At 44.1% G+C, this 17,781-nt stretch overlaps 1 protein-coding gene across 2 annotated transcripts in view; it reads left to right on the top strand.

Moving 5' to 3' along the window:
* Positions 1–17,781, top strand: part of Fbxw8 (F-box and WD repeat domain containing 8) — a 128,819-nt gene that overhangs the window by 99,804 nt on the left and 11,234 nt on the right. For both annotated transcript variants that reach the window (XM_029570575.1, XM_008847456.3), the window contains one exon: positions 8,598–8,725. In XM_029570575.1, coding sequence (XP_029426435.1) covers positions 8,598–8,725 — 128 coding nt within the window. The remainder of the gene's footprint in view (positions 1–8,597; positions 8,726–17,781) is intronic.

Genomic DNA, 17,781 nt, shown 5'->3' with positions numbered 1-17,781 from the left:
CTTTCTTTTCTTTTTTTTTTTTTAAAATAAGATATTGGGAATTTGACTTCAGATTTGGGGTGCTGACAACACAGCAGACAGTAGCAGGGGTATCAGAGTATAAGGGCTCTAGTCGGGGGAGGGAGGCTATGAGAGGGTGCTATCTGGGAAGTGGGTATAAAAATAAATAAATAAATAAATAAATAGCCTAAAAGAATTGTGTCCTAGTTTGCAACTTCAATTTCTCCTATAAAATGTGCCAACCCTCTTACCCACAGGGACTATGTTACATGTCATGTGATTAATGTCTGTAAGGTGGGTCTTTTTCATATTATTTTTATTTTATATGTATGAGTGTATTGCCGGCATGTGTGTAAGTACACCCATGTTGTACAATGCCCTCAGAGATCAGAAAAGGGTGTTGGAACCCCCTGGAACTGGAGTTATAGACGGTTGTCAGCTGCCATGTGGGTGCTGGGAATCAAATCTAGGTCCTCTGCAAAAGCAGCCAGTGCTCTTAACTGCTGAACCATCTCTCCAGCCCTGGGGTGTTTATTATTATTTTTTTAAAGTTTTTATTTATTTAATGTATATGAGTACTTTGACTGCATGTGTGTAAGTGCACCATGTGTGCAATGCCTATGGAGACCAAAAGAGAACATCAGATATGCTGGAACTTAAGTTAGGGTTGTTAACCACCATGTAGGTGCTAGGAACTGAATCTGTGTCCTCTCTAAGAGCAACCACTGATGAACCATCTCTCCAGCCCCCGGTGAAGTGTTTTGAACATGGGTTCCCTGCTGTGACAAGGCATAGTCTGCATTGGACAGCCAGCATTTCCTGTTCATTTTCTACAACTGTCCTTGTGGTGTCATCTCCTTCCCTTATTCTAGCATGGTGACAGATCATCCAGGGAGAGCTGTGAAGCAGGGCTCACAGCAAAAAAGTAGACCTTTAGCAACTGGCCTGTGCATGTATTATGAGAGAAATAGGGTTCTGAGTCACCAATAAGCTTTGCCTGGACTCTCACTGGGCATGTGTTTGCTCTCTGGTTCCTTTCAGGCTTAGGTCACAGTAGGTGTTGGTTTGGCCTCACTCTGGTCCTTTGTAGACATCTGCCCACATCACAAAGCCTCACGCCTGGCACAGCCTGTGTGATTGGCACTGCCTCCCCAGGAAGAGTCCAGTCCTGGAACCATGAGGGTTGCAGGTGCATTGGCACAGGTTGGGAGTGCATTCGGGCCTTGCCTACCCAGTGCCTGGCGATGCTCAGCAGCAGCATCCCATCCCTGAAATATCTTGGCCTTGTGGACTTGTCATTCCAATTAAAACTTAAACATGAAAGCAGCCAGGCCGATTCTCCCTTTGTGTGTGTGAGCAGGGACTGTGCCAGAGCGTGTCATGGAAACTGTTGGGGGCCTCATTTCAGGGAGCTGTGCTCATGTGGGAGAGTCATCTTTTCAAGCACTGCAGCTTGCTCGGGTACTGCTTCAAGTACCTGAGAGACAGGTTTCTGTTTGCCAGCAGTTAAGTCACCTTTGGGACAGTGGTAAAAGTCAGTCTCCACATGTTCACAGACACAGCCACTACAAGCCTCATGCTATGACTTATCTCTGGCAAGGACTTACAAAATAGTCTCTCTGGCTGATTGTCAAAAATTACATCATATCAGAGTAAACTGCTTTTAAATCAGACATCCATTATTCATGTATATTAACTGCTTTTTTATTTTTTTACTGGCTGTTTTGTGTGTGATTTACTATTTTTTTCCCCAGCTCCCCCTCCCTCCCCAATTGTCCATCTTTCTCATCCTTTTTTAAAAAATCTTAGCTCATCCATGAATTGACAGGGACTGTTCGCCTAGCTCCATGTTGAATACCGCTGTGTACACCCTGCTTGTGCTGAAATTTCCTACTTCTGTGGCTGCTCACGCTGGGTCATTGCTGGTTGCTCACATGAAGAAGCCCTGCCTCAAAGATCCATAGGCCTTTCCTTCATCTCTTACATTTCAAAACACAAGCATTGCTCATCTTGCATAGCCAGAGCTGCCCCTCCTGAACCCACAGTCCTGCCCCAGCAAGCTGAGTGCTGCCTTCGGACAGCAGACTGATACTGTGTGCTCATTTTCCTGAAGCCTGTCTTCTCTAAGACAGCGTCGTCACCACCAGGGCAGACAGGTACTCAGACTCAGGCTGCAGCTCATTCTTCATCAGGTATATGCTGAGGCCTTCCATATGCCAAACTGTTCTGGAATCCAAAGACCTAAGCCTGAGCCTGCCCTCCAGCCGGCATGTTGGTGGTCATTGGACATTTTCCTCATTTCTGGCAGTTGACTGGGACAGTCAGTTCTAGGTAGATTTTGTGCTGTTCAGTCCTCAAAGCAGTATTGATAGTTTGCTGTGCAGTCGGCATTTGTGACGTCTCTGCACACTTACCTGAGCCTTTGCTCACCTTTTTTGTGGAATGGTTTTCTGTCTCCCCAGAGTACATGTTTAGTGGCTTTGGTGGTGAGGCACAGGGGCTGCTTCTGCCTGAAGTGTCCTCACTTCCTCCTTCTCCAGGGCTGGTGCTGCCAGGGTTTCATTGCTGTAGGCTGACAAGTATCTTCTCTCAATTCGTTGAAGCAGAGGTGGCTGTCTGTCTAAGGCCTTTTCCTCTCCTTTGCTGCTCTGTGGTCATCCCTTTGGAGTGGGGCATGCAGCATACATACTCTGTAAACCCACACTCAAGCCGAGTCGGCATGGGTGCACAGCAAAACCTTGTCTCAAAAAAACAAAACAGAAACCAGGTCATCACTGGGTTTTTAGTTTTCCATGATTTCATTCATGTCTCTACGTGTGGATTTACTTCAGTTTTTTCCTGTTGGAGGTTTCTCGTGCTTCTTTCATTTGAGTTGTAGAAAATTCTCAGTCATTACCTTGTTTAAAGATTTTGTTTTGTGTGGTGCTCAGGTTAGATGTGTGTTGAGCCAACATGCTGGTTACCACTGATCCCTGTTTTCTGTCTCTGCACTGTATTGGGAGGAAGTGTTCAAACCTGACTTCTAGTTCACTTGGTCTGCTTTTGGTCTTTGTTTACCCCATCCATTAACTTTATAATTTCTGGAAATTCTAGGGTTTGTCTTTCAAGTCTGATTAGTGCTAAATCATTGTCAGCATGCTCATTTTGTGTCCTTTATCTGATAAACTTGAAAGTCTAATTCTGCTTGACTCTCTGTTAAATTGTTTCTCTATTCAGAATTTTTTTTCCTTCATCACCACCTAATACGTGGTTGATCTTGGTTTACAGGTCCCCGACAGTGGTCTGGATTGAAGCCATCCCTCTGAGGGGACTCTTTGAGTGCTAGAAGGCACATTACTGATCTGAAAATACTTTAATTCTGGGTCTGGGCTCTGGGCATAAATCATCTAGGTCACGCCCGGTACTGGGTGTGGTGGGAGTGCACTGTGCTCTCCCTGAGTTGAGCTCTCCACCAGGGCAAGGATTTCTCCCTGAACCCACATACGTACCCCCATCCCCTGTAGCCTGCTTTTCACTGAGTGCCTACAAGGGCCCGGTTTTATGCAAAGATCTCAACTACAGTGTTCTCTGTGTTGGTCAGATGCTGAGTCCTCAACTCCATAGGCTCCTGGCATTGGCAGGTGTCTCCAGAACAACCCCTGGCTTGGCACCCTCTTCTTTTCTGGTTTTAGTGGCCCCCATCACTTTGGGCTCCTGTGAGTTGAACAGAATATTGGAAGGACTGTTTGAGAACAGACTGAATCACCTTTTAAAAAGTTGTCTTCCAGGCGCACTGGACAGTCATCTTGTCAGCAAGGGGACTACAGGGTTGGATATACAGGTTGAGGCCCCAGAATGTAGATGCTATAAACACATCTGCAGAAAGCCACTCTGCCTGGGGCATGATGAAGCTCCTTTGCAAAGTTAGCCACAGGATCATACATCTAGGAGTAGAGGAGGCGTTAAGCAATAAAGGAAATAGAAAATCTATTAGGTCCCAAATTGGAGTAAATTCTGGGCTTGCTCGGTTCCTAGTCCCAATCGGTTATTGCCAAACACAAGTGCATGTGTCTAGTGAGATTCAAAGAATCTCACAGTCTCTGGCACATGCTGAGTCCTTTACTAGGTACTGCATGCATGCATGTATGCATGCGTGAATGAATGAGTAACAGCATTTCTGCTCCAAGGAGCTCGCAGCATGGGTGTGAGGGGTCATTTCCCATTCTTTAGTGTTTTGTAACAAAGCCACATCTGACCTGCTAAGATCAGTCTGCTCCAGAACTATCTAACCTTCAGTGTTGGAAAGCTACAAGCCTGGGAGAGTTGGAGGAAGATAACCCGCAGTTCCAGATGGCACTTGGGAACTGCAGATGAAGCAGGTTGACAGTAAATATCTCCTGCTTTGCTGAGAGGGGTGAACTCTGTGTGCCGAGGATGGTGGTGAAGAGAGCAGGGCACACTTGAGTGGGTGGGGAAAGAAGGTGAGGCTTCATTGCTCTGTGCTCCAGAATTGGCTTCTGATCATGACTTCTCCCCTCAGAAGAGCAAAATGAATGTGGTAGTGGTAAGAGAGGCCCTCAGGAAGAAGGAAGGAAGGAGGGAAGGCGCCTTTTTTGTAGTCCCTGAGACTTTGGGTCAAGCCTATCTTCTGTGCCTTTAGACTTCTTTGCTCCAGCCCAGTTTAGCATCTCCTAATCACGGGCTCTCTTTGTCACATCCCTTTTTAAATGATGGCAGGCAAATAGTCTTTGGCTCACAAAACTCTTAAAATGCTATAGTCTTGAGAGGAGGCCTTCCACCCACTCCTTTACCTCATTGGCAAGGTGGTCCTGGGGTTCTGAGGAGGTAAGCTAACTACCTAGTGCTGATGGTAATGTTGGCGTAGTGCTTTTCGCTATTTTGGCAAACTTAAAACATTCATGGCTTCTTTTCTTGTTCATCAGAACATGAGCACAATATTAGGTTGGCAAGGCTATCATGTCTTCAAAGCATTTTCTGTGCACATCGTGTTTGCTGATGGAGTGATGTCAATCCCAGATTGAGGGAAAACTTGCTGTGCTCACACCTTTTTTCAGGGTGAAGGAGGAAGTGGCATGCCTTGAGTTCACTCCACTGTGAGGGCAGCAGCCATTTCCCACCCTTTCCATTATGGTTTGGCTAGAAAGCCATAGTATCTAGGCACCCTGAGCATTCCTGGTCACATGGGGAAGATGTAGGCCTCCCTGCCCAGAGCAGCTGCTGACACTTTCCAGATGTTGAACCTGTGGTCCTCTCCCTCCTGACTCAATACTACCCTCCTGTAGAGATACCAGCTGCTAGGACACAGCTATGTGATGGCTCTGTGGTCCCCACAGAGGCGGATCCCACATGTGGAAGAGTGGGACAGCTGGGCCAGCAGCAGCTGGCCCAGACTTGACTCGTAGCTGGCAGCATATCAGCTGCCACCTCAGTTCACTCTGGTGCCTGCTGCACAGAAGAGGGTGCATAAATGTTTGTCATCCGGCTATTGAATGAACCATAGTATTGTCCATTTTATCTAAAAAAAATTAGAAACAGCTCAAATATTATTTATCAGTATGGAATTGTGTATGTCCAGAAATTCTTTGTAGCCATTCAAAAGAACTAGGTCCAACTATAGTGGAAAACCAAGTTGTAAAACAATAATCTCATGCAAGAAAAAAAAAATCTTTGCACGTGTATTACAAGAGAGACATACATTCACATTAAAAAAATCTGGAAGTGTGTATAGAAAACTGTTAAAAGTGGTTAATTCCTAAGAGATGGATGTACAGTGAGCTACCACTGCCTTTGGTTACATAATTTTATTATGTTATAGTTTATTACGAGATATAGTATATGTGAAATAAAGTTATCTTTAGAAATAGACTTTACAGAAATCAGAATAATTAAAATTTATAGCTAATATTCTAAGGCTATGTTTTATCAGAATAATTTAATATCTCTAAGCGGGGAATAGCCAGAAATGGAGAACTTTCTACTGAAGTCCCTATACAGACATCGCTTTTATTCACACATCGTCTAGATCTGCTTAGAAGACAAAGAGAAGGGAAACCACCCAATGTCCTGGGTGGCATACTGCATCCTCCTGGATGTTAAAGAGTGGTTCTTACAGAAACACCCAGAGCTAGCACAGGCCTGCTCTGTGGTCACTGCTCTTACTCCCCCAAAGCATTTGATGCTTAGCTGCTCTATCGACTCAGTGGTTGCATTATTACAGAGCATCTTCTCCCAGATTGCAGCTGTGGGGAGTTTTCCCTTCTCTCCAGCATCTCCAAACACCACTGAGAATGAGTCAAGTGGTTGTGGGTTAAGACTCGCCCTACTAGGGCAATAAAGAGAAAAATTAGTCTAATGCATGGTCTTAACAAGAGGGAGAGTGTGAGCATGAATAATTAATCTCACCAGTCTGTGGCAATCAGATAAAATGAAGTCCCATTTGCTCGACCTTATTAAAAGAGAGAGAGTGCAGGAGGGAGGGGGCCATGGGGAAAGTCGTTAAGGGACTTGTAGTGTGGAAGACTTGCCTTGGAGAGGTAATGTGTTTTCTAATCTCTGTGGTCTTTTAACTAAACGCCATGGTAAAGGTTCTCTTTGGATAGTTCTGATCCATTGAATTATTGAACATTTAGAATTCCTTGACTCTTGACTGCTGGCTTAGATGTCTTTGTGATGAATTTCGGAGCTTTTTTGAAGGGGTTTAGATCTCCCTATATCACTCAAGGACAGACAGTTCATCCACTGGTCAAAAAAGAACTCTAGAAAAAAATAGAAACATGCTGGCTTGGTGGCAGATTTCAGTTCTTATGTTTATCATGATCACTGTGCCTACTTCCTGCTACACAGGCTGATGAATTTTAAAAAAAGCTAGATGACTCAGCTGTTAAGAGCACTGACTGCTCTTACAGAGGACCGGGGTTCAGTTCCCAGCACCCACCGTCCATAGCTCCAGTTCCAGGGAATCTGATGCCTTCTTCTGACTTCCATGGGCACACTTACACACATACAGATAATACATTCACACACATAAAATTAAAAATTTTTTTTTAAAAATCAAACCCAAAATATTGAAAGCTCTATATTGAGAATTAGGTCCAAAATAATTACTTTTTGAAAATTAGTAGATCTTTTAATGGTCCCATAGTAGCTGTCCATATCTGTGGGCTCAGTGGCCTTTCTGTACACAAACAGGCAGGGTGACTGACACCTTTGCCATCTCAGATAGTCTCTGTCGGCCATTTTGAAATACAGCATCAGATTGCTGTTTTTAATTTTTTCTCTTTCCAGAAGCTGACTATATATAATTTTTAGGTTATTTGCCAAAATGAAGATTTGATTGTTTCTGTATGAGAAGAATAATGCTGTTTTAGTTATTTTAGAATTGTTAATGTTTTCTGTCAGGAACTTTTCTTCTTAGCTACATCTTAGCCTAGTCTCTGTAGTCTTTATAGATTAAGAAGGCTTTTTGAATTCTGAAGTTGTCTGTCCTTCCAGATGCTGTTGGCAATTGTTAATTACTGTGATGGTAGTGTTTTGACTGCCAGGAATCCTCAAAGATTCACTTGTTAGAAATGTGTGCTGACAGTGAGATTGATGGTTCCCAAGGTGGAGATGATTTAATGTGTTATTAATTTCTCAGGACCGACATAAGAATCTACACTCATAAGTGATGAATGTGTAGGTTAACCAGAGTAGAAAGCAGTCTCCACAGGAGCTAAACAGAGAACCTTCTTCAAAATACTAACATTAAAACTTGTGAGTTTAGTGATTGGAGGCAAGGACTGTGTGAGGCCTATGTGATGTTCATTAAATCGAGTTGAATTGAACTAGTAGTTTTTTCAGTTAAAGAATTAATTTTCAGACAGCATTTGTCTGAACCACCCTTTCTTTATTCCCCCCTTTGCTGGAGAAGAGGCACAGAAGTGTTCTAAGAGGACAACTGTCGGGATGCAGAGACATTCATTTGCTCATCGACTTTCCCGCCTTAGCAGCAGATCTTCCCAAATGAGGAGGGGGAGTAGGAGAAGAACACCTGCTTGAGTCTGTAGCTCTGCAGAAAGGGGTGTCTGATGGTTAGTGTGTAGCTTGTAGCACTCAGCCTTTCACCTTTCCTGGGTAAAGATGCCAGGAGAGCCCATGCTGGGTCAAATGCAACTTCCTGAGGCCCTTGTTAGCATTTCTGTCCACCCCAAATCAGAAGTCAGCGACTCCTAGTTTTCATTCCTCCTTTTCAGTGGAAAAAAAATTGGGAACTGGGCCAGGCTTTAGTGAAGCTGTGTGATGGAGCACCTGCCCAGCGTGTGTGAGGACCTGGGTTTGCTCCCCAGCTGCCTCGGCTGTCTAGTCCACATTTCCTTTGTGTCTCGTACATTTGCTTGTACCTTGGCCAAGGAGTTCTTTGTTTTTTCCCTCTTTGTCTTTGTCACATTAATGGCCACTTCCCTCAACTACCAGTGACCTGGAAGTGTCCAAGCCATTAACAGCAGAATATCTGCCCCGGGGCACAGTGGAACTCTCACCCCTGGATGGTGGTGCAGTGGGTAGTGTGTAATGTTCCCCTGATGGATGGGACTGACACACTTGTTGTCTTCCTCTCTTAGATCCTGGTGTACAGCCTGGAAGCAGAGCGTTGCCTCTCGAAGCTGGGGAACGTGCTCGGTGACTTCACCTGTGTCAACCTGCGAGACAGCCCTCCAAACCTCATGGTCAGCGGCAACATGGACAGGAGGTAGGTCTGGACTGAAGCAACTGCCCTGTGACTCTGAACCTCTGTGTCTTGGGCTACAGCCCTGCTCAGCTGCCTCAGCCCAGCCCTCTGAACTTGGAGAGCCATTTCATATTAGGTAATAGTTGGATCTGCTACCCTTCTGCTTTGCCTCTGAAGCTCCACAGGGCAGGTTTCTTTTCAGCCAGTTGGTGGACTCAGTTGGAGAAAGGTCCAGTGAGACCACTTGGAATATCTTTTGTTCCCCTGCTGCAAAATTTGTTTGGCATTTAAAAGCTCACTTTCCAATATTAAAAACAATAACCTAAGGGATGAATCATGTTCAGCAAAATAGGTTGCCTGCCAAATGATGTCAAGAGTGTGTTTCAGAGCACTGTGGTGTCCCTCTGGTGATGGGGAGAGAGACTTGATGGGAACAGGTTCCAATTTCTATTTAGCTGATTAGCGGCCTTCTCTTTAACATATTGGCTGAGGGAATCAGTTTTGCTGATACAGGGGCCAGTGCCAGCCATGGGCGCTCCAGGATTAAAGTGTTTGAAAAGACCCTTCAAGTCCAAATTTTAGGTTTGTTCCCCCACCCCCACCCCACACTCTCTTCCTGTCTTGTCTTTTCCTTTGCATTCTTGGTTTTTTAGCTGGCTACCTGCTGTGTCTGATTCAGTGTCCCAAAGAGAGGTAGAGTGGCCAGAGACCAGGGCTGCTGGGTTCTGCCTCGGGCTGCAGGTGCTGGGCTGCTCGACAGTGGGTATCATCTCATGAGGCTGATGTTCCTTCTGATGCCAAATCTCAGACCTCTGTACCACCAGAGTAGCAGCTTGAAAAATAATTATTTGATCAAATAATATTTCCAGTTCCTGAACTTCACCCCGTTAGCCTCTCATTCCCCCTTAGGGCACAAAGACAGCATGAATATGCTTTGTGGAGAAGACATACTAGGTCCCTGTATCTTGGAACCCTCCTCAAATGACTCAGACCTGGGGCTTGTGACTGGAGCTCTGAGCTCAGTGTGCCCAGGCTTGAGGGGCTGGAGAGAAAGCTTAGTCAATAAAGTGATAACTGGGTAAACATGAGGACCTAAATTTGTATCCCCAGGACCCGTGTAAATGCCAGGCATGGTCATCTCATCTGTAACTTGGGGAGATGGGGAGAGAAGCAGAGATAGAGGTATCTCCGTAGGAGCACTGGGATTACAGACGTGCCCTGCCTTGTCCAGTTTTACGTGGATTCTGGGCATGCAAAGTCAGGTCCTCACTCTTGTGTAGCAAGTATTTTACACACTGAGACATCTCCCTAGCCCAAGCTTATTTTTTATTTAACAGCTTTATTGAGATAGAATTCATATACCATGTAACCCATCAATTTAAATTGTACAATCTAGTAGTTTTAGTGGGTTATTCAGCTATCACCAGAGTCGATTTTAGGACATGTTGCCCCAGATAGAAACCCATTAGTAATCACTGCCCATTTCCTCCAAAACCTAATCCTCTTTCTTTCAGTATGGGTTTACCTATCTGGACATTCATATAAATGGGATTATATGTGACTTTTTGTGATTCATTTCTTCTACTCAGCCTAATGTTTTCCAGATGAACCCATGTTGTACCATGTGGATCAGTACATCACTCCTTTTGAATAGCCAAGTGATATCAGTCATTGGATAGACCACATTTTGTTTATCTGCTCGTTAGTTAATGGACATTTGAGTTGTTTTCACCTCTTGACTTTTTAACCATTACTGTAATTTATGTATAACTTTTTGTGTTTCTAGTTCTCTAGAAGTAGGATTGGTGGCTTCTGGGTCATTACCACCTGAGGAACCGTCATCTCTTTCTAAAGTGGCTGCTTCACCCAGCACTGTAGAAGCTTTGGTGTCTGTGTCCTCACCAGCATGTGCTGCTCTCAGTATGGTGGTACTGAGCCTGGTGACTGCAGCATGTCTCCTGTGTCTTAATCTGCATTTCCCTATGCTGGCATCGAGTACCTCCCCATGACTTACTGCCCATTTGTACATCCAGAGATGTCCTTCTGCATCCTATTTTTAGATGGGGGGAGTTGAGATAGGGTCTCACTCTGTAGCCCTGGCTGGCCTGGCACTTGCTGTGTAGACCATGCTGATCTCAAACTTGTGGCAGTCCTCCTGTCTCTGCCTACCGAGTCCTGGGATTACAGGTGTAAGCCACCATGTCCATCCCCAAATCCTATTTTTATTTGAGGTTTGGTTGTTGAGTTGTGGCAGGTTTTTCATATATTGTTCATGCAGGTCCCTCATCAGATCTGCCGTTTGCAAATATTTTCCCCATCGTGTAAGTTATTTTCAACTTGTTGACAGTATCTTTTTTTTTTTTTTTTTTTGGTCTTTTTGAGACAGGGTCTCCCTGTAGTCCCAGCTGGCCTGGAACTCACTATGTAGACCAGGCTGGCCTTGAACTCACAGAGATATGCCTGCCTCTGCCTCCCAAGTGCTGGGATTAAAGGCGTGTGCAACCACGCCTGGCTGACAGTATCTTTTAAAGCACAAGTTTTAAATATTGATGCAGTTTAATTTACCTAGTTTTTTTCTTTTATTGCCTGTGCTATTGCTGTCTTATAAACCATTTCCTAATCCAAAGTTATTTTTGTTTTCTTTGGAGTTTATACTTTAAGCGCTTATATTTGAAAGATATGGCCCACAAGGACTTAGGTTTGGGTGTGGTGTCAGGTGGGGTCCCACTTGTAGCTTTTGCATAGCATCCAGTTGTCCCAGCACTGTTTATTGAAGAAATCATTCTTTCTCCCACTGAATGTTTTTTTAGCAGCTTTCTTGAACATTAACTGACCATTAAATTAAGGGTTTATTCTAAATTCTCCTTTCTGCCCCTGATCTATACCTGCGTCTTTTTGATGAAGATGTACTAGAGGGTAGAGAATAAACCCCCAGACACCAGGCTTACTGAGCGGTATCATCGTAGGTAAAGTGAGAAATGTGTATAGGAGTTGGGTATAGTGCTGTAGCATGTGGGAACTTGAGGCACAAGTTTCAGGATAGCTTGGGCTATATAGTGAGACTCTATATTAAAAAATAAAACAAGGGCTGGAGAGATGGCCCAGTGGTTAAGAGCATGTACTGCTGTTGCCAAGGACCCAAGCTTGGGTCCTAGCATTCATGTTGGGCAGCTCACAGCAGCCTATAACTCCAGCCCCAAGAGATCCAGCACCCTCTTCTGGACTCTGCAGGCACCTGCACACACATTACTTATAGCCAAAAATAAATCTGTTTTTTTATTTTTAATGTGTATGAGTGTATTGTATTGCCTGCATGTGTGTAAGTACACCTGTAACCTTAGGTAATACATCCTAAAACTAGCTGTGGGGATTTATTTATTTATTTATTAATTATATGTATGTGTATGAAGTGTGGGGAGAGACACACATGCCACAGCCTGCATGCAGAGATCAGAGGACAACTCTGTTGGCATCAGTTCTCTTTCTACTTTTATATGGTTCTCAGGATTGAGCTCAGGTCACCTCGCTTGTGTGTGGCCAACACTTTATCCACTGAGCTGTCTCGCTGACCCTCATATATTAAATTTAAAAATATCAGCTAAAAGTCTTAGTGCTTCTAACTTGGGGTCATGTACTTTATAGCTTTGGTCCCCATCACTGTCCACAGATCATGTCCCAGGCTAGCTTGTCATGGGTCATGAAGCTTGGGGTTTAGCAGAGCCCCCTGAGGCATTGGTCCATAACAGTTCAGTGGGTCATCCCACAGGGCCTGTTACATCTGTTCTATGTGCAGAGAACTCTACACCCCAAAGATAACTGCTTTGAAACACAGAAGTGCTGAGCTTATCCTAGTTGGGTAAAACTAAACATGTCTACGTGAAAATACAAGTTTCCCAGTTGCTATTTAAAATGAACGTTCTTCTAAGACTATCCTCAGTGCTGTGTGGATGAGGTGTGGAACCTGCTTGTGCACCTGTGTATAATCCTCAACAGCACGGGCACCATGAAATCACACAGAACCATGTTTTGAGTTCTTTTTTTAAAAAATACTAGTTTTCCTGACTAATTTGCTGATTTAAAAAGCTTGTGTTTCATTGCTTTCCTGCATTTTCTGGATAGAAATCTAGCCAAAGGAAGGTCCTTCCTAATGGAACTGCCAGTCCAGAGTTTGAACAGGGGCCAACCTTGTACCACACAATCTGCCTTGTTATCCTACAAAACTGTTTAGTCCAAGTCACTAGGAAGCATGCCCCAAGTTGTGACCCCCAATTAGAGTCTCCAAGCTTCCTTCTTGCCCAACACATAGAAAGTTGTGGTATGTATGCTTGTGTATGCTGTCTGCTGTCAGTGTGTGGGGCGTGAATGTTGCATTTGCTCTTTCTGCAAGTGTTATAATAAGTTATTCAAAGCTCTTAGCACAGGACCAACCAGAGCTGCCTTCTCTGTTCCAGCAGGTTCCTGCCCATCAGATGGATGCTCCTCTGCTGGAGTCTTTGGAAGGTTCTGGTGTCTTTTGTTTTAATTGGCAAGCTAAAGCCGCCTCCTATGGTGTGATTTTCATTAGAGAGGGCTGTAGAGAGGGAATATTGGAACAGTCCTCCTAGCCCAGGCATGAATATTAAACATAATACAATTACAGCTTTCTGACCAATTATTTTTCTTTCAGTGGGCAAAGTTGATGAAATACTTACTAGATGAGGATTCACAGCTTCTACCATTGGCCTCTTCTTGTCCCTGGAATCGGTCACCCTGGCATGTCTCTCTGCCCATTTGCTGGGCTACCTGTTTCCCAGTGTGGAGTGTGTGATTTGAGTGCTGAGGCTGCCAGCTCTGCCAGGGCATGCTGCACTTCAGGTTGGTACTGCACACTGTCAGATGTTTTGGGCCGCTACCTGCTTCTTAATGAGAATTTGATGGCTTGAGTGGACAGGGCCCTGTGGTGTGTGCAATTCTGTCTGGGACAAGAAGCCAGAGCAGTGGCTCTAAGTTGTCATGAGACTGATCTCTTCTTCCTGTCAAGAAGGTCAAGTCCTTTTGGCCTGCTTTGGTTTCACTAGTGTCACTGAGACGCTGCTGCTGTCTCTTTGGTGTTTGTTGTTTTCTTTGGAGCCATGCTCGTGCTGGTATCTATACACAAAAGGAAAACAGATGGCAAACTTTGAACTTCTGGACCAAATGTGTGTTTGCCTTTGTCTCCTTAACTGCCAAACTGTAAATGACGGCATATAAATATTCAACAGAGGAGCTTTTAATAGAGCTCACCACAGCAGAACAGACCCTCACTCAACAAACATGTACTGGGAGCCACTTGGGCTAAAATAGTTCTGCTCTCCCATCCCTCAAGTTGCCATGGTGGGCTCCAGGTACTACCTCCTCAGTGCCTAACAGCCTTAAGGTCTCAACTTATGTAGGCGTGAAGACAGGCATCTCTGTGTGCTTAGACAGAGGACTGTTTATTTTCAAAGCATACTTCGTGCCTTCTCAGATACCTCACTGGAGACTAGGCGTGCATGATGCTCGTAGCCATCCAGCCTCCATTAATCTGCATCCTCTCACTTATGTGACCTCTCCTCTATGTTCCAAGACTCTGTTTGTTCAGTTGCTTGGTTGATTGTTTTTAAGAAAGGGTCTCATGTAGCCTAGGCTGATTTGGGGCATAGTTTGTAGCCTTGTAGCAGAGGATGACCTTGAACTCCTCCTGCCTTTACCTCCCTAGTTCTGGGATTATAGGCATGTGCCGTCATGCCCAACTTTTTCCCCCCTCTTAATAGCCAGCATCACTTAACATTAGCTAAGAAACAAATGGTCTGAAGCACAGTAAACACACAGTGTATGTAAGGTGTCCATAACAGGCTTCCTGGGTGGAGATGGCACTCTTGGAGGCCTGGTTTTTTTTTTAATATTTATTTTATTTTTAGGGGTGTGTGCATATGTGTATATACATGTGCACAAGTGCCTGGGAGGCTAAAAGAAGGAGTCCCTGGAGCTGGAGTTACAGGCATTTGTGAGCCTCCAAACATGGGTGGTCCAAACTGAACTCCCCCTTGTAAGAGCAGCCAGTGCTCTTAACCACTGAGTCATCTCTCCAGTCTCCAGGTCTGATTTTTAAACAACATGATAGCATCTAGAATAAAAAGGCTCTGCTTCCAATTGTGGCACCTCTTCCCCAGAGTAACTGCTGTCAGCATTTCAAGTATGTTCTTCCAGAACTTTGAAACCTCTGAGTTGTATGCATACAGGTAGCATTCTCTATCAAGGGTGAATCTGAAATCACAGTGTGACACATGTCCAACCAATGTACACCTATTCACACACTGGACAGACCATGCTGGAGATTGCTTCTGTGGGCAGGTAGAGATCTGTGTGTCTCCCCACATGACCATGCTGCCCCACTGTTCTATGTCCCCTGATTGCTTAACTAGTACGCTGTTGATAGACCAGTTAATTACACCATCCCCATCTAGTCATTCAAATTCATGACACCTTTAATGTTTCTGATTTTTCCTGTTGGTCTAATCATTCCTTAATAGGTAATTCCTTCTCCCTCAGGTTGCCTGCAGCCTTCCTTGTATGCTCCCATTTTTAAAATGATGCTCTCTGGCACATCTTCTTGTTGTTTATTCTGATTCCTGCTTATTGGTCTGACTGCGTATCACTTGCATAACCCTGGGATGTTACCAGCCCATAGCTGTTTACTTTGCTTCCTAGCCACAGGCTTTTTTCTCCAGGACCTTCTTGAGAAGCTTGCTGCCTGGATTCTACCCTTTGTGCCTGTTACACACCGCTCACAGCTTTCATCTTGTGATGGATAGCTTTAGTGTCAACTTGACACACCTGGGTTGAGGGAGCCTCAGTCGGGGAATTGCCTCTATTGGACTGGCCTGTGGCCATGTCTGAAGGGCATCTTCTTGATGAGTGATGTGGGAGGGCCCAGCCCACTGTGGGTGGTGCCACCCCTGGGCAGGTGGGCCTGTGTTGCATAAGAAAGCAACCTGAGCAGGGGCCAGGGGAGCAAGCCAGTAAGCAACGTTCCTCCGTGGCCTGTACTCCAGCTCCTGCTTCCAGGTTCCTGCCATGAGTTCCTACCTTGGGCTCCCTGATAAACTACAACCTGGGAGATGTAAGCTGAATAAACCCTTTCCTCCCCAAGTTGGTAGTGGCCAGAGTATTTTGTCACAGCAATGAAGAAACAAACTAGGACACATCTCCTTATCCCTTTGCACCTCCTTCTTCATGATGTTGTCAGATTCACAAATTTTCCAATTTCCTTCTAGCCTATCTCATGAATTTAATACTTGGTGTCTATATCTTCATTTATAGAAGTTTTGTATGGCTTTTTTTCAAATATTTTATTATTTTTTTAACTTTTAAAAAATTTTATTGAGAATTTCATACATGTATATAAGGTATTTTCATCAAATCCACGCCCACTGCTCCAACTCCTCCCTCCTATATCTACACATCACTTTTTCCTGACAACCTCATGTATTCTTCCTTTTTTCTTTTTTTAATGGGGCTTTTTGCTACTCTAACCTTCCTCCCTCTGAAGAGGTAACCCTAAAATCTTTTACAGATTAGATAAGGAGCTCCCAAGTACTTTTGACATTTTTGGCCTTTGGAAAGGAGTATGTTGCTGAGAGGCCCAAGGACATTTTGACTTTAAGCCAAGAAACTGGCTACTTTTCTTTGGAGTCTTTTTACCCTGTCTAGCCAGTTCCTACCTCCTATTCTTATCACACCATCCTCTGAAGAGGTTACCCAAATTGCCGATGGGGAATCGGGACACAGAACGCTCTGAAGTCCATGCTGAACAGGGATGCAGGGTGAGGCAATTGGGGTACATCTTCAGTAGGTCTATCTAAAAGACTCCTGAATTGCATACCTCTTATCTGTAGAGGGAAAAGAAAGTCCTTAACTGGTAGCTAGGAGATGTGAAGGAAAAGTAAAGGCAAGAGTAATTATTAGCATTTACAAGTTCCAGACAGGGAACCAGAAAAAGGTCAGAACAGGGAAAATTTCAAATGTTCATATCAGAGTCTATTGGAATTTCTTGACAAGAGCTTCCAAAAGCATCCCTCTATTGGGTTTCTCCTCATTTTTCTTTTGTCTGCCAAGGCTGGACTCAAGAGTGATGGACTCAGGGTTTGTTTTCAGTCACCTTTAATAGCTGTTGGAGTGGTTAGAATAAGTGTCGGTTCCCTTGAAAAGGCTTCTAGATAGGGGGAGAAAACAAATTTAGCCATCATTTTAGAACAATAGTGGGTTGTTTCCCTTAGCTGCAGGTGGGCACTACAGTATTGCAGACCAAGATTTGAAATCTTATATCTGAGCAGTACTTTCTGATTAGAAACAAAATCATTAATAAGAAATAATTGTCTAAATAACATTTTATATGGACTTAAGCCTAATGTCTGGGAAGTATAATCTCTTGAACTCTTAAAGAAATATATTGATCACTTTAATCTTTGGTTATAGTTTCCTATTGGGTGTTTAAGACCATACAGTTGATCCAAATAAATTTACTTTTACTCTTAAGGTCATTTGAGGATCTGTTCCTCAGGGGTCACATGGGCTTAGGAGGAGCCCCTGGCTCCTTTCTTTTACCAGTTCCATCTATGTGAAGATAAATCAAAGGTCCTACTCGATTGTGGCTGGCTTCAGTTGGAAGCATGGAGGAAATGTTTCCTCAAGATGATGAAGAGGCAAGAACAAATGAAACCCAAACCCAGCAAAAGAGAAGAAATAACAAAAATCAGAGCCGAAATTAATGAAATAGAAACAAAGAAAACAATACAAAGAATCATTGAATCTAAGAGCCGGTTCTTTGGAAAAGCTAAACAAGATCGATAGACCCTTAGCCCAGTTAGCCAAAAGAAAGAAAGAGCAAATCCAAATTAACGAAATCAGAGATGAAAGGGGAAACATCACAACAGACACCAAAAAGATCCAGAACATTATAAAGGAATATTTTTAAAACCTATACTCTACTAAATTTGAAAATCTAAAAGAAATAGCTATCTGCCAGGCATGGTGGCACACAACTGTAGTCCCAGTACTTGAGAGGCGGAAGCAGGCGA

The sequence above is a fragment of the Nannospalax galili genome, unplaced genomic scaffold (assembly GCF_000622305.1).
Source record: "Nannospalax galili isolate Female #2095 unplaced genomic scaffold, S.galili_v1.0 scaffold120, whole genome shotgun sequence".
NCBI lineage: Eukaryota > Metazoa > Chordata > Mammalia > Rodentia > Spalacidae > Nannospalax > Nannospalax galili.
Note: the sequence above shows the minus strand (reverse complement) of the source record. Positions and strands in the feature narration are given on the sequence as shown.